The sequence below is a fragment of the Parus major genome, chromosome 7 (assembly GCF_001522545.3).
Source record: "Parus major isolate Abel chromosome 7, Parus_major1.1, whole genome shotgun sequence".
Taxonomy (NCBI): Eukaryota; Metazoa; Chordata; class Aves; order Passeriformes; family Paridae; genus Parus; species Parus major.
Window position 1 is genome coordinate 26,805,262 of NC_031776.1, and position 15,058 is coordinate 26,820,319.

General features: G+C 41.4%; 1 protein-coding gene across 3 annotated transcripts in view; it reads right to left on the reverse strand.

Annotated features, from left to right (window-relative positions):
* SEMA5B (semaphorin 5B) overlaps window positions 1–15,058 on the reverse strand; it is a 266,285-nt gene that overhangs the window by 69,313 nt on the left and 181,914 nt on the right. For all 3 annotated transcript variants that reach the window (XM_015635333.3, XM_015635337.3, XM_015635338.3), the window contains exons 6-7: window positions 9,776–9,838; window positions 432–530 (exon numbers count right to left, since the gene is read on the reverse strand). In XM_015635333.3, coding sequence (XP_015490819.1) covers window positions 432–530; window positions 9,776–9,838 — 162 coding nt within the window. The remainder of the gene's footprint in view (window positions 1–431; window positions 531–9,775; window positions 9,839–15,058) is intronic.

The window sequence follows — 15,058 nt, forward strand, 5'->3', positions numbered from 1 at the left end:
ATCTTCCATAGACACCTCCTGAATACTGGCCTTAACAAAAACATACAAATAAACAGTTCTCTGGACCTGCTCCTGCCTCACTTGAATCCAAAGGGGGTTATGCTATTTATTTTAAAGAAACTTTTAAGTATTCAGTTCAGGAGATAATCACAGCTAGGCTCGTTTATATTCCCCATTTTCAGCGTCATACCCAAGGTTTACATGAGCAGCACCTTGTCCAGACCATACTTTCCCATAACACGAACTTTTTGTTCCCCAATTGCAGACACACATTCATTGCCCCAAAGCAGCCAAAAGAAGAAAACCAACATAATTTCAGTCAGCTACATTTAAAACATATTTTGTGCAGCCATGATAGCCTTCCAAATGATAGTCCTTCCCCAGAGCATGTATCCAACCCTCTCTATCACTGTAAAAGAGGCAAAACAGACCTGTCGGCTGGAACACACTGGTGAAAAGGCATTGGTACCACAGGTAAAAACCTTCTTGCCATAAACAATCAGCACTCGGACATAGTTCTGGCACTCTTCCTACAGGGACACAAGACAGAGACAAATTATTTTTGAAGATTTTATTACATTAAAAATATACCTGTATTGCAGCAGGAATGTATCTTCCCTAGCTCTGACTTGGGCTGAGGTTTGCTGCCTCAAGCAGCGCACAGCTGTAGGGAGCCAGCAGTCTTAGTGAGCAAGCCCAATTTGCTGGTTATTTCTCTAACCATAGCCCTGCACAGTCCTGGGGTAGGATGTTATCCATCAGGTCAATTTTGTCATAGCTACAAGAACCTCTTTCTGTGCTCTGCTTAGATTGGAGGAGAAATTCTCCCTCTTTCCATGATGATACTTTTGACCTATTTTCCCAGTAATGCTGCAGCTTTAAAAACATTACCCAGACACCAACTCCAGTGAAGGACAGCAGGTCTGTCTGCACTATAATTCAAACCAGTATCAGCTGGAAAACAGCAGGAACTTCTCTTTAATAGACCAGGCTGGTCAGAGAACCTCAAGCTTGAACAGGCTGCTATTTCCTGCCTCCCAGAGGACTGTGTGGTCAGGATTTTCCATGGTAGAAGGAGTTTCTCTTTCAGGCCAGGCCAGTAAGAAATAGCAAGTTCCCAGTCTTAGTTGCTTGACCACTTGCTGGTACCAATAAACAACTCCCTCCACATGGCAGTCCCCAAAGGTGTGGCAGTCCTGCTGTCCCATGCTGTGCTGGGGTGGAAGCACAAGGCTGCAGTTGCCTTTTTGTTCAGAAAATCACCTTCATGTTGTTAGAGAGAGACATTGTCTCTTTGCTCCCACAGCCTCATATCCAGAGACATGTGGAGTGCAGATCAGGCTAAGTGAGCACCTCTGGAGTTAAGTAGCAGGGGTAGAGGAGGCCACATAAGACAGGAACTTTCTAACAATACACACAGGAAAAAGGAGGTAAGACAGTAGTGTGCAACTCCCAGAGGAGGTGTAAGAGGCTGCAGATCCCCAAGAATCACCCAAAGAATCCCAATGAGCCACGTGCATCAGCCTGCCTGCCCTGGGCCCTGAGCCACCTCAGGGGAGAGAATATCAACAATGACTGGCACCCACTGGGCCCCAAGGGAAGAAAGTTTATTATGTTATACCATAAACAGAAAAGGAAACTTGTTAAAAAATAGCAGCCTCAGCGGGGTTACCCAGGCTGCTTTGCTTTCCTCTCTCCAATAGATCATTTGCCACTAAGTTGAGCCTACAGCTGCAGACACCACTTCTCTCTCCTGTAAGCAGCAATCATTCAGCATGCTCCCACCTCACAGCACTCCGTGCTGTTGATCATTTCCCTGAAGACTTTATTTGCAACACTCAACAGTGTAAAAACACCCCCTATGATCTGGAAAGGAAGGGGCTTGCTCAGCTGAATTACACACTATCTTATTTCATTTGCTGTATGGAAAGGATTCAACATAGAAACCTGCCAGTGTTAGCCACATGATATGTGATCCTTGCTTTTGAATGGCACAGACTGCTCTCCAGAACCAGCCCAGGAGCACTTGCCCAGCGTAGAAAGAGGCTACTGAGTGCCACAGAGCACATGCTGCCAGACATGAGGGGCAGCAGGAATCAGATACCCAATGACCAACACCCAAAAATGAGAGCTTAGATTCATAGCTGGGTAAACTCTTTTTATCTCAGAAGCAGATCAGTCATGGTGACTGTGCATCAGTTGATCAAACAAGACCTTGAGAAGCACTGTCCCACCCTGTGTTGAGAATAGTGGTCTCATTGCTTCCTTTAACAAGACAAAGGGCCTGCCAGCCTTTCTGCCCTCTGCTGTCATTGCTGCATGGTGCTGGGAGCCCTGTCAGTTCCTTCCTGCCCTAGAGATGTCTGCATTTCATGACTGAGTTAAGTAATTCCTCTTTCTGTAGAGTACAGTTATTCAATCCCACATCATTTTAGGACCACTATATATTTGACTGCAAAGTACTAAAAATTCTTGAACGAATGCTGTTAAAAAAAGTATTAGGCTGTCTCCCAACAGAGTATTGTTTGCAGAATACGATTGATTTGCTACCTAACCTAGAATGCAGTTCTGTACTCAAATTTCACACAATTAGAGAGTACCCACCTGCTCCCCCTCCTCTGCCATCATTCTCTGCTTTGTGCAAGGTCTGAGCACAGCTTCTGACTGAAAACAGCTAAGACCAGGTATGTTGATGGACCCTTTCCTGCCTAGCTACTACAATGTATTTCTAACTAAAGCCCAGCAAAAATCTTAAATGCTAATTTGGAGAATTCCCTTTATTTGCACAGAGCTCTATTACAGATTAACAAACTTCAATTTCTATAAAAACCTTCCTAGTTGAGAGGATAGCACACAAAAAGAATTTCTGTGGAAGGTCGTGTGTTGCAGTCTCCTGGCAATGGTGAATCTGTTGCACATTTTTTCTCCAGTTTTACTGTGTAAAAATAATGCTGCTAGGTGTGGGCTGTGTCCACCTCTAGCTTTTCCTATGAGTTAACTGAGCAGGCATTTTCTTTAGACCTGCCTCAGTGATGATGGTAGCAGCACTCCATGCTCCTGGAGGAAGAGAAATGATAATATGCTCATTTCATGCACTGGTCTCAAGGCAATTGAAACACTTAATGTAATGTTCTGAAACAGATGCACATTGTCTGCCCTGCTCTCTCAGCTGGGGGAATTGAAACAATGCAGGTGCTAAACTCGCTGTGGTGACACACTGGGCTACAGGACACACACAAAGGTCTAACTACCAGACCCCAGGTCTCCAACCTGCCTGGCCCAAAGGGGAATACATTGCTCACCTTGTGTTTCATATTGCTGTACCCATGGCCAGTCACATCAGTCTATGAAGTCTCCAACAAAAGCAAAGGAACAATACCACTTAAATGCTCAAGTTTGCAGGATTTTTCTCAAGACAGTGTCTGGGAGATTTAATTAGATCCTCTTACTACCCCATTCTTAAAATAAATAGTAAGGAACAGCCTCCTCTCTGTGTTCTTTAAACCAGCCTGGAGTTGCTCTGAAAAGTCATTCAATACAGCGCTCTCTGCAACAAGTCATAGCTGAGGCAACTGGTTAGTAAAATGATCTCACAAACCCCTACAGAAAATAGGAGCTATTTAATGCAGTTTCTTCCATGTGGCTGGAAAACTCTAGGCACACAGGAAGCAAAAATCAGATGGGCTGTAATATAAGCAGAAAATTTGGCAAGTTTGAACCCACTTCTGTCCAGACAAGACAATATTTGGATCCTGCTCTCACATTATGGAGCAGACAGTTAAATCTGTGTATGATCAGTCTGCAAATCTCATCACCAGAAGATATTACAGGGATCAAGAGATTAAGGTTTTAAATAAAGGGGGAAAGACTGCATATTTATATGGTTAATAAGAATAACTCGGTTATATTAGTTAGGATTATTATTAAATATATGGCACAGCTGATAAAAACCTGTGGCTCACCGCCAAAGAATTAAGCATATTTCTGATTTTCCTATGAATTGCATGTTACACTTTGAGGTTCTTTCCCCAAAATTACCTGGTACTCATCCCTTTATTGAGACAGGACCATAAATTAAGAAGGCATCACTTTTCTCCAGTCTAATGACCCTAGTTTCCAAAGAAGAAGTCATGACTTCTAATGCTCAGCACTAAAAGCCACAGGATCTCACAGTCAGAACAAACTGCAGAGAAGTCCCTTCCTGCCATGTCCTCAGTTTAAGCCTATTCTCATTTATTTAATTTTTTGTAGCATTTAGAATTGCTGTTTATGCACTAAGAATGCTGCATGTCCATGACTGTGGATAGGACCAAGTCTCTTTCTAGCTCACCGAGACATCAGGTTGCTTTGAGAGCACAATTCAAACCTGAGAAGCAAGAGTGGTGCCCTGTTACTGCCTTCATTCATGTGGACAGTTCAGCAAACAGAGGGGCTGACGTCCTGGAGCTCCCATTTGAGGTAAAATTCAAAAAGTTTCAGGTTGCTGCAAATAAGCAAGATGCTTCTTAGTTGTTTATTCTGTCATCTCTTAACACCAGAGTTCTAAAATGTTATAAACCCTCATTGTACAGATGCATTTTTTTTTGAAAGCATAGCTATATATAGGCACTACTTTAATGGCTCTCTAATTTAAATAAACTACCCAGGCTCTGTTGTCAGAGATCTCTTTTTTAATTATTGGTTAACACTATTTCATCACATACTGATATATTTTAGTTATACACTGTATGAGAAAAATAGCTGTTGCAGAGTCTGTCATGCTCAGTAGAGAAACACAGACTGCTGGAGCACAACCTGGAGTTCAGAGAATCAGCCAGCAGAACTCCAAGCTATACCTTCTGTGACATTTCAGAGGACAGCAAACATTTAATTTATCTGCTGTAGTTTATCCCAATTTATTAAAAAATAATCAAGACCCAACTTTGTTCTTGAGCACTGCTGTTGATGCACTCTCAGACATCTGTGTTCGCTTCTTTGGACAAGCTATTCTGTTACTCAGTTTAAGCCAAGGCCCCAACCAAGCTACCCTTCTCCTCTGAGTGCAACAGGTAGCAAAGAGAATTGCTAATGATTTTTTTCCAGACAAATGTTCTTTAATAGACGTCTAATCAAATTTATTTGGGAACCGATTCTGCATTGATAGCTTAGCAGAAGTAATAGGAATGTAGGTTCAGGTTTCTAGGAATAGCGGCAAAGGGGATAAAATTAGTTGATGGCCTCCTGGTTATTTCTGTTTCCCTGGGGATTTCTATGGTGCCTCTCCTACCTGGATTCCTATTATTCTTAAGTGGTGTGGAGCTTCCCAGTTCCACCAGATAAGCAGATAAGCATCCTCTGTGTGACACATAGCCACTGGAAGGCCTGAAATAACTCATTCCTCCTTTAGCTCAGCAATTTCTGTGCACCAATCCCATTACACTGGGCTGAAACCTTGGACTAGGGTTTCCCTGTAACCTTGTGTATCCACAACAACAGGACACCAGACAAAAACGAAGGAAGAAGCTATACTGGCAATGCAGTGGGACAACCCAGCTGGATGCCTATCAGATATTACTTTCACTTCTTTCTTGCTCCAGAAGTGTTATTAGTGCATCATCTTCCTCCTGGCTATACAAAGCTCTCAGGGCAGAATGTAAGGGCCGCCATTTCTCACTGTCATTTTCACAAAGGGTTTCTTTACACAGTTTAATATGATGATGTGCTGCTTTTGGAACATTAACAAATAATTTGGTGCTTAGACAAAAGAAAGACCAAAGTTCTAATGCTTAAAAAGCCACAATTTTCCATGTTAGGCAAAATTCCTTAGATGTGGTGGTTGATGGCAACTATTATGCAGAGACAAACCAATTATAAACTAGGAACTGAACTCCTAATGAAATTAAATACACCTCTTTCCTTTCTGCTCTATCCATCATTCATTTTAACTACAACCTCTGGATGATTTCAATTGGAAGACACAAAGAAAGGCAACATAACACTGACTTTGTTCTCTGCACTGTCTCAGTAATGTGGATGTTTTCCAGGGGACAGTTTAAAGATATTGATCATGCTACACTTTATAAATGCTGCAAAAACAAGAATGATTACTTGTGGAAGCCAGCGTGGCTCTCCAGAGACATGGTAAGAAAAGCATGCACGCTTCTTTGAGGAAACCACAAGTTTTAGCTGATAAAAATAACATCAGTGAAAGAGACTTTTCTGGGGTGTTTGTTTTAGTATCACATGATATATTGCAGAGAGTTAATTTTAAAATCAGGTTCAGGAACTTATACATTAAGTGATTAAAGTCTGATGAATTACTGTGATGAAAAAAAATCCTCAAAGTGAAATCACTCATAAACTAGCTTGTTCTAATGGAGCCCTAGCTGGGGTGGTACTAGCCCAGTATCAACATTTTTCTTAATAAACATTTAACCTAAAATTAAATAGTGGCGAAAGTTTACTTTTGAGGTCACTGAGGTCAATGAGAGATATAGATATAGGTCAGATATAGATATAGAGATAGATAGATAGATAGATAGATAGATAGATAGATAGATAGATAGATAGATAGATATGTGCCAGGATGGTTGGTGAGCTGGACCTTACAAAAAATACATTTTTTAAAGATATTATATATTAAAGGAAGAGGAACAAAAGGGCTTTATGTATAAGGAAGGAGATTACATCCCAAGAGTAGTAACTGCGTAAAGGATTTAGTGGTCAGAGTGACCAGGCAATTCTGCACGATCTCCTGTGGCAGAGGAGCTTTAAAAACTGCCATGTATATGAACTGAGGAGGGTGGAAGGTTGTTTTAATCACACTCAGGCATTAGAGAGATTGACAAGGGAATACAGGTGAAAAACTGGAGCATGCAGAAAACAGACAAAAAGTATTCAAGGGCAGTAGAAAAATGACTTAGAGAAAGAAGCTTGGAGAATTCATCTTTTTACTTTATCAAAAAGCCAAAGTACTGCATTAAAAAGAGCATGTAAGTGCTCTCTGTAAAATATAAATATTGGTAACTAAAGGGCTCTTTAATCTAGCAGAGAAGGGCAAAATGAAACACAGCCACTCAAAACTGAAGACAGATCCAAATAAAAAATAAAACATATGTTACCAGGGAAGGTGATCTGCCATTAGAATAATTCACCAAAGCTCAGGGAGCACATTTGCTTCAGGTCTTCATTGCAAAACTTTCCATCTTTTTCAAAAAGGTACAGCAGAAAAACACAGGTACTGAGCTCAATTTAGGAATAAACAAGTGAAATTCATGGCCAGAGATATCAGAAAAAATGGTACCTTCTAACCTTTTATCTGAGACAGATTTTTCAGTAGGTACTCAAATGGGAAGTAGCTATTATATAATAATGATAATATTATATAATAATAATTGCAATTCCATGATATGCATTTTGTGGCTCTTATTCTTGTGCTTCTTATTTTTCTTAGGGTACAGCTGTGTGCATTTTAGGAAGAGAGTTTCTAAGCAGCAGGAAGTATCTTATTTAGCTACTCAACAGGCACAATAAAAAAGGCATTTTAATACATGAACCAGTTTTGAAAGCTTCACCTAAAATACATACATTATTAAATGGGCAAGGAAAATGTAAGTTTTATATAGTCAATGTAAGTCATATAACTTAGGCAAACTACACTGTGAATTAATGTGAGATCCAAAGGTTCTCCTTATTTCTAGCCTCTATCACCATATATCTAAGTGCCTGACAATCCACAACATATTTATCATCAAATCATCTGTGCTGGGTAGAAACCTGCCATTAGTCAAGTTTTGGCAAAGCAGAGCTGAGGCAGACAGAGCTCTGCCCCTTGGACCACCACTGCACAGCAGGATCAGAAGAGTTCACAATAGTGCTGCCCTCACCTGCTGCATTTACCCAGCCAAGGGCAGCAGTCCTGGGTCAGATCTGGGCTTAGCTGGAGTAGAGCACTTCATAAGCTGCCTAGATTGAACTCAGTAATTTTGACCTGGTGCTGAGTCATTTTTCTGTAGTGCAACTAACAATGAATGTAAAGGGGGAGTCAGCTGTGAACATACAGGTTAGAGTAGATAGAGATCTGGGAGATCAGTGTTTGCTTAGCTACTGCAGAATCCTTCCGCCTTTGTAGCTTCCTGTCTTCTTGTCAGAGTCTTAGTCAACACCTTTGTTTGCCATTATTTGTATGTCAAGAAGTGCCTAAGAGTCTGCTTAACTACTGCTCCTCCAAACTTCACTCACAGTCACTGCACCCACCAAATGATTTCAAACTCTGTCATAATCAGCATAAACTCAGCTATTCAGAGCATTATGCTCATGAAATTTTTTTTCCAAACCCTTTGCAGTGTGAGAAGGCAGCAGTGAAGATACTTAGACCATGTCTTACTTTTGGCCTAACAGTAACAAAGATAGATTGAAATTACCCTATAATTTGTTCAGTCACATGTATGGCTTTACCCAGGGGTTGACAAAATATTTCTGGGTTTTAAATACAAATTCTTCATGAACAACAGGATACAACTTAAATCTCACAGACTTTACAATGGAAGAAAAGAGGAAAACCTTTCTTTGCACATGTAAAGTGCACATACTACAAATTCAAAAATTCCTCATGTCATGGATTTTGGAGTTTTTCAGTTTTGTCCTACTTCTCATTGCTGGTTGTGTTTGGTGTTTGCCCATCCTAACCCATTTTGCTTCTATGTTGATTTCCTGCATAATGTAGTTTCTACTTGAAACTCTAACAGATGTCCTAGGATGCCCATACATCCTCCACAGCTGCATGAAGAAAATTGTTGCCTATCTGGCAAAACTCAAGCTAGCTTTGTTTTTGTGTATATACAAGTTAATACAGTAATCACATGAACTTTATCACATAAAAATAATATTGTCAATGGAAGATCAGATAATGCTGTGTTTAAAGCAGCAAACTGGAACATGGAAGATTCTAGCATTTTGGGGCAGCCACACAATCACTCTCTGCTTGATTGTCTGTGTCTAAGCAAACACTGTGCTTATTCTGTCTTATCTTTTGTCCATTTCCTCTGGTTTGGACTGAGAGCCCTTTGCAGTATTGTTTTAAAGACAATAGATACCCTCTCAGTTGAGCACTGAAGATTTTTGAAGAGCACAAATATTGCACTTGAAAAATCAAAAAATTTCTTGCTTTTAGATAGATGCCTTCATTTTGGCTCCTCAGAAGAAGGGTGGAAAGGCCCTGTGGCTGCATCAGAACTGCCTGCAAACTCGGAACTTCTGGGACAGCATGTGCAAGTTCAAGCAATTCTTACCTCAAACTGCAGTTTAACAGAGTGCACCTGCCTCCAAAGCAGCTCTGTGATATTCAGCCTGAACAGATTGCAGTCTGCGAGCAGATTCAATTCTCACCTTCCAGGGAATTATACAACTATGAATTCCAACTGCAAGCACACATTGAATCCCACATGGATGAATGCCAGTGGCTCATTGCTGAGGACCTGTGTTAAGCCAACCTGCCTGGCCTCACACCCCTCTGCAGAGTGCTACCCCTGGCTTGCCACCACTCTGCTCCCTGATGTGCCACAAATTGTGTCCTCTCCAGTAGTGAAATCACCTTTAAATTTCATGCAGAGCAAGTGTAATAACTTGGACAGGGGGCCTTTGAAGTGGTTTGCTTGGTGGTGTTTATACCCATGAGCAGTACAGCTGAAGTGCTGCAAATTTGGAGGCTCAAAATGGTGTCAGACATTGTCTGTGTGGAATTCACATGTTGCAAATATATTTACCCATAACATCATTGCAACAAAGCAAAACTTACCTCTGTTTTCCCTTTACTTTGACAGGACCTCCTGGTGTCTTCATCTGAACCCCATGCTGTTGCCTGAAAAACCAAAATGCAAGTCACACAAGAATGCCACCAACCACCATGTCTGGAGACTCCCAAAACAAAGGCAAGCATCTCCAGCCAATTTACACAGCCCAATTTAAAAGCAGCATTGTGACAGTAAACATGTATCTAACTCCCACTGTGCTCACAGTGCACACAAATGATAAATAGATGAGAAGTTCAGAGGCAGTGGTAACTGGAATGTTCACAGAGAACAGACTTTAATTTACATGTAAATATAACTTCTGATCATCATTCAGCTGGAAGGTCCAGGACATAAGCCCCACACACGAAGTCATCACATTCTTTTTAAAGAGGCTAGTGCTGTATAAGCCCCAGCTTTCATTGCCAGAAAGAAAAATTCCCTACAGCAAAGTCCAGCAGTTCTGCACAAATCTGTTGGTCTTCTTAAATTTACCCCCAAGATAATCACCTTCTAAGTAACCCTGCAGTGAATCAAGCTGGATCAAGACTGGGAGCTGACAGGTGAAACCCACAGAGATGGGAAGAGGGGAGAAAGGCTGATGGTGATTTGTGATGCCAGACAAGTGGGGTCAGGTCCTGAGGTAGAGTAAAACACATTAGGGCTGAGGGCACTATTGACTGGAGGCCAAGAGCATGTGGGGTCCCCCGGTCACCTCTGACTGCTTCAGAATGAAGACGCCTCTTCCTCCACAAGAAAATTCAAGACCAGAAAAGCTTCATTAAAGAGAACTTTCAGATTTAAAATATTTAGCAATGTATCCAACTATTCAGTGCCCTCCCCTATTTTCCTCCCTTCAGCACTTTTTAAAAATAGTCCTAACAAATTCAAGCAGGTATTGTTAGCTGGAGGTGAAAATACATATAAATATCTATACTATACATAATACATCATTCCGTGTACCAGAAAAACAGCTCTGCTACATAGGGGAAGGCCAGGCTTACAAAGTTCAGATAAAGATCCAAAGCTCCCTTAACAGAGCCAGGTTTTCTTTATTTTTATTTTCCTCAGTCCATTACCAACAAAGGAAATAGCTTCAAAGTTCGGTCCGGATCTGAACTCTTCTTGAACTTCTCACTGCAGCCAATATGCTTTTTAAACCCTAGGCTGCCACAGAAATTGTCCTCTTGACACATGATAAATCCAGTTTTTTGCAGGAGAAAGTTGGGAAACTACTAAAAAGAGAGGATGAATTTTCCCACTCCCAGCTCAGGTCCATGAGGGCACTCATTCAGAATGACAAGAAATGCAACCAGCCAGGAAATGCATTTATATACAATATTTGGGGAAGGGGTATTTCTATCTAATTCAAAAGGAAAAAAAAAAAACCAAAACAACAAAACAACAAAAACCAAAAAACCATCTCTCCACTAGCTGAGCATTCCATTCAATTTGACTTGAAATAAAGACTTCATGAACACAGGCAAAGATCTGGTGAAAGAAGAGAAGAGCACAGGTATTTTCCTGGAAGCCACTTGGGAAATACCTCCCACATATACTGCAGTCCAGTCCAGGGTGGAGGCCAAAAGCCTGTGCCTCAGAAGTGTTTTTGTGAGAGCTGGGATAAGTCCTTGCTGAAAAGGATCATTCAGTCATATTCTGAGAGGGAATGTCACTGGATGACAGAGCTCATATAGTAAGCCATCACAGGAGAGCAAGGAATTTTTCCTGCTGACTACCAGGAGCTGTTGAGATTGGCAAAGCAACTGCACAGTAGGATTTTGATCTGTAATCCCAGCTTAAGCCCATCCTCATTAAAACACAGTGTCTTTGTACCTTCAGTCAAGTTTTGACAATTTTAATTTAAAAAAAGATATTCAGAAAAAAGATAACTTATTGTGTGTTTTAAAACGAGAGACAGCAAACTTTCCATTATACAGCCCAGTTTATCTTAACAGTCCTTGACAGGAGAAAATGAAAACAAAAATTGTTGGTTGCTCCAGCAATCGATGCTGCTTCTCTGCAAATACTCTGGGTCACCTGGGATTGCAGCAGTGCAGCACAGAAGAATTTGGCCTCCCAGGAATCACCCAGCTCTTCCTGCCAGACACCTGCACCACAGAACTTCGAGGCAAGTTGCAAACATAGCTCTAGTCAGAGCACTGCTCTCCTCCAGCTATGTTCTAATGTGCCTAAATGTTTTCTTCTATTAGGCACATTGCCCTTCAGCCTTCTGAAGCACTACCTTGATGAGCAGTGATAAAGAACTATCCATTTGGTGATGGCCCAAATTCTAGCAGCATGTTGTTTATGACTACACCATTAGTCAGGGTGCACTTCATTAGAGCTAAGAGGATAATGAAGCAATATGGCAATCCAGAGCATGTTTTACAAGTCCCACACATGCCTTTGGCAGGACAGGGAGGAGCTAGCTTGAGGGCTGACTAACTCCAGTGACCTCTGGTGACTCAAAGAAAATATTCATGACCCTGCAAAGCAGAACATCTTGACAATAATAAAAGTATAATTGCAAAGCAAAGCAGCTAATGTGCACTTAAATATTTGTACTGCAAGGTCTGCTGACCTACAGACTAGACCAGGCCTTTTGCTGGACTCCCAGGAGCCCGCACACATCTGTGGCCATGGCCTGTGGCTTGGACCTGGCTTGGCTCAGACCTCTGAGCCTGGGGCTTTCACATGAGCTCTCCATCACTGTTTGGTTTCTTCACTTGACTGATCAGCTGTCTTTTCAGGTCAAAATGTCCCACCCTTGTCACCTTTGTTGCCTTAGGCTACTCTGTGCAAACTCCCTGTGGGATGCTGGTGTTCTGTGTCCTCCCACTGGTGTCTCCAACCCAAGCCCCTCCTCCACAGATGAACACATATTCTTCCTCTGCCTTAGATTCATTTTGCCCCAGGATCAAACTAGTCGATATTTGACAGAGCAACTTTCAAAAAGATCTCTCTCTCTGGGGTGCATCTGTGTGTACCCATATATTTATCAGTGAGGCACAGACCTACTTAACACTTGCATAACACCACGGCACTGTAAGAGATGCTTTGTCTTCCTTAGCTGATCATAGTGCTTCTCAAAAGCCATGTTATTGAACAATGGTTTAGGTGCCCCCCCTTCTTTTCCTTATCTTCTTCAATAAACTATTTTTTTTTCTTTTTCTTTTTTTCTTTTACTGCTTTAACTGCCTCTGCAAACTTGGATGAGGGACAAACTGTATCCACCAGATGTTTTTGGTCACTCTGTTGGGATATCATCCTGAATTTATGATTAATTTTCTCAATTGTCTGAGACATTTCAGTTTCCCAGCCCCAGAAAACACATCTGGGATTATTTTTATACTGCCTGCTACATGTGTCAGTCAAAAGCAGTACACACCTCTGGACCCATATGCAATAAAACAATTTTCATGGCATAGTGTCCTGGTTTAGGACACATGGGTTGCAGAAGACAGTCTGGATGAAGACGTGACAAACCTGGGAGCAGGGCTATATCCAAATACAGGACACTATGTACTAGGCATGAACTTAAGCAACCAAGCAAAAAGCTTTTTAGTCTGTCACAGGGTCAGCAATTCCTCCCATTACATCCTTATAGGGAGCAATCTAGCTTTTCATGCTACCTCCTTACAAATTCTCAAGTATTTCTTCCCTCATGCATTTCCAGAAGACATGCAGTTTTCTGACAGTGTTTCCATCTATTAAGGACCTCCTCTATAACCACAGTGCCCATTTGCAGGATGGGGGTACTCAGAGTCATGTGCCATGTGAAGGGAACTGCTCAGCTGCTGTGCAAGATGAGCCATGCAAACCATGGGCAGAACTGCCCAGCCACCTGTGCAGACAGACGCCAGAGGATAAGCAACTTTGTCCCTGAACTGAAAATACAAATAAACATGCCTTCCTTCAGCCTATTTGCAAGGACAGCTGGTCCTTCACATCTCTGTTTCCCGAGTTCTATGCAGGCAGATTTTCTCAATTATTAAAAATTAAATAAATAAATGCACATTTGTGTATTATTTCTCCATTTTCAGAAGTCCCATGAAGGAGATAATCACAGAGAAGCATTCATGTGTGCAATCACATGTACCTTGTGTGACATTGTCCAACTAGAAATTAACAGAAGGGGCGACAATAGCTAAGCCTATTCAGTATATCTTTATGTTCAGTGGTCATATCCAGACACAGAAAGAAAGAGTTAATATCTCTCAAAGTAAATTATAAGCATCACAGTTCTGACTGCAGATCAACAGTGCTCTAGAATTCTAGCTCATCATGTGCTGTCACATCAGTTATTCAGCACGCACTGCTGAGAGAGGCTTTCTAGATACATTTATTTAATTACCTGCACATCCCAGTGTTGGCTTCCAAAGTACCTGCCTGTCAGTAGCAAGTCCTGTTATCAATAGTTATGTGCATCCTCAGCTGATAATGTGAAAATTTCTTAGACTTCTATGGACCATCTTTTGTACTCAGGTCAGCAATTTATACTTCAACACCACAATATGAATTTACAGATTAAGCATACACTAATCCCTGCACTGTACTTACACAATAGAGGTTGCAGGTTTTCATGCAAAACCAAAACATTGCTTTAAAACTGGAAAGGTAAGATCGGAGGAGAATATGTTACATGCATGTTTATTAATTAAACCCATTGTTAATTAGATCTGTCAAAGGTGTTTTATTACAAACGTATCCATCTGTTACCAACCTCAGTCCCATGAAACAAGTGCTCCACGCAAACCACTTGCATGCCTGCAGACAGACCCACAACCATATTGTTCTGTCCTACTAGGGGAAAAATGTGTAATACCAGAATGCACATTGTATGTTATGTATAGTATGTATATTATTGTATATTATATTATGTTTGAAAGGAAACAAAAATCCCTCAAGTACAAGCTTATTAGAAAAAAAAATAACAAACTCAACAAACAAAACCCCCACAAAACAAACAAGCAAACACCCCCCAAATCAGGTACTGATTCTGTGAGATACCAGTTTTTTCTAGAAGGTACTGTGTTCCTCAAGTTTCTGCTGCTGTCAGCAGATGCAGAAGCAGAAGCAGCACCTTGTGTCCCAAGCTCGGGTGTGCTGACGCAGTTGTTTCCATTTCCATCAACCCTCCGCAGTGCCCACAGGAGACTTCTCAACCTGCCCACGGAATGAGAGGTGATTTTGGTTCTGTGCTTGTGCTGCGAGGGCACCCCGAGCAGAGCCTGCCAGTCACATCACCCTTTGCTGAGTTATGCATGAGGAAGGAGGGCAGGAGGTGC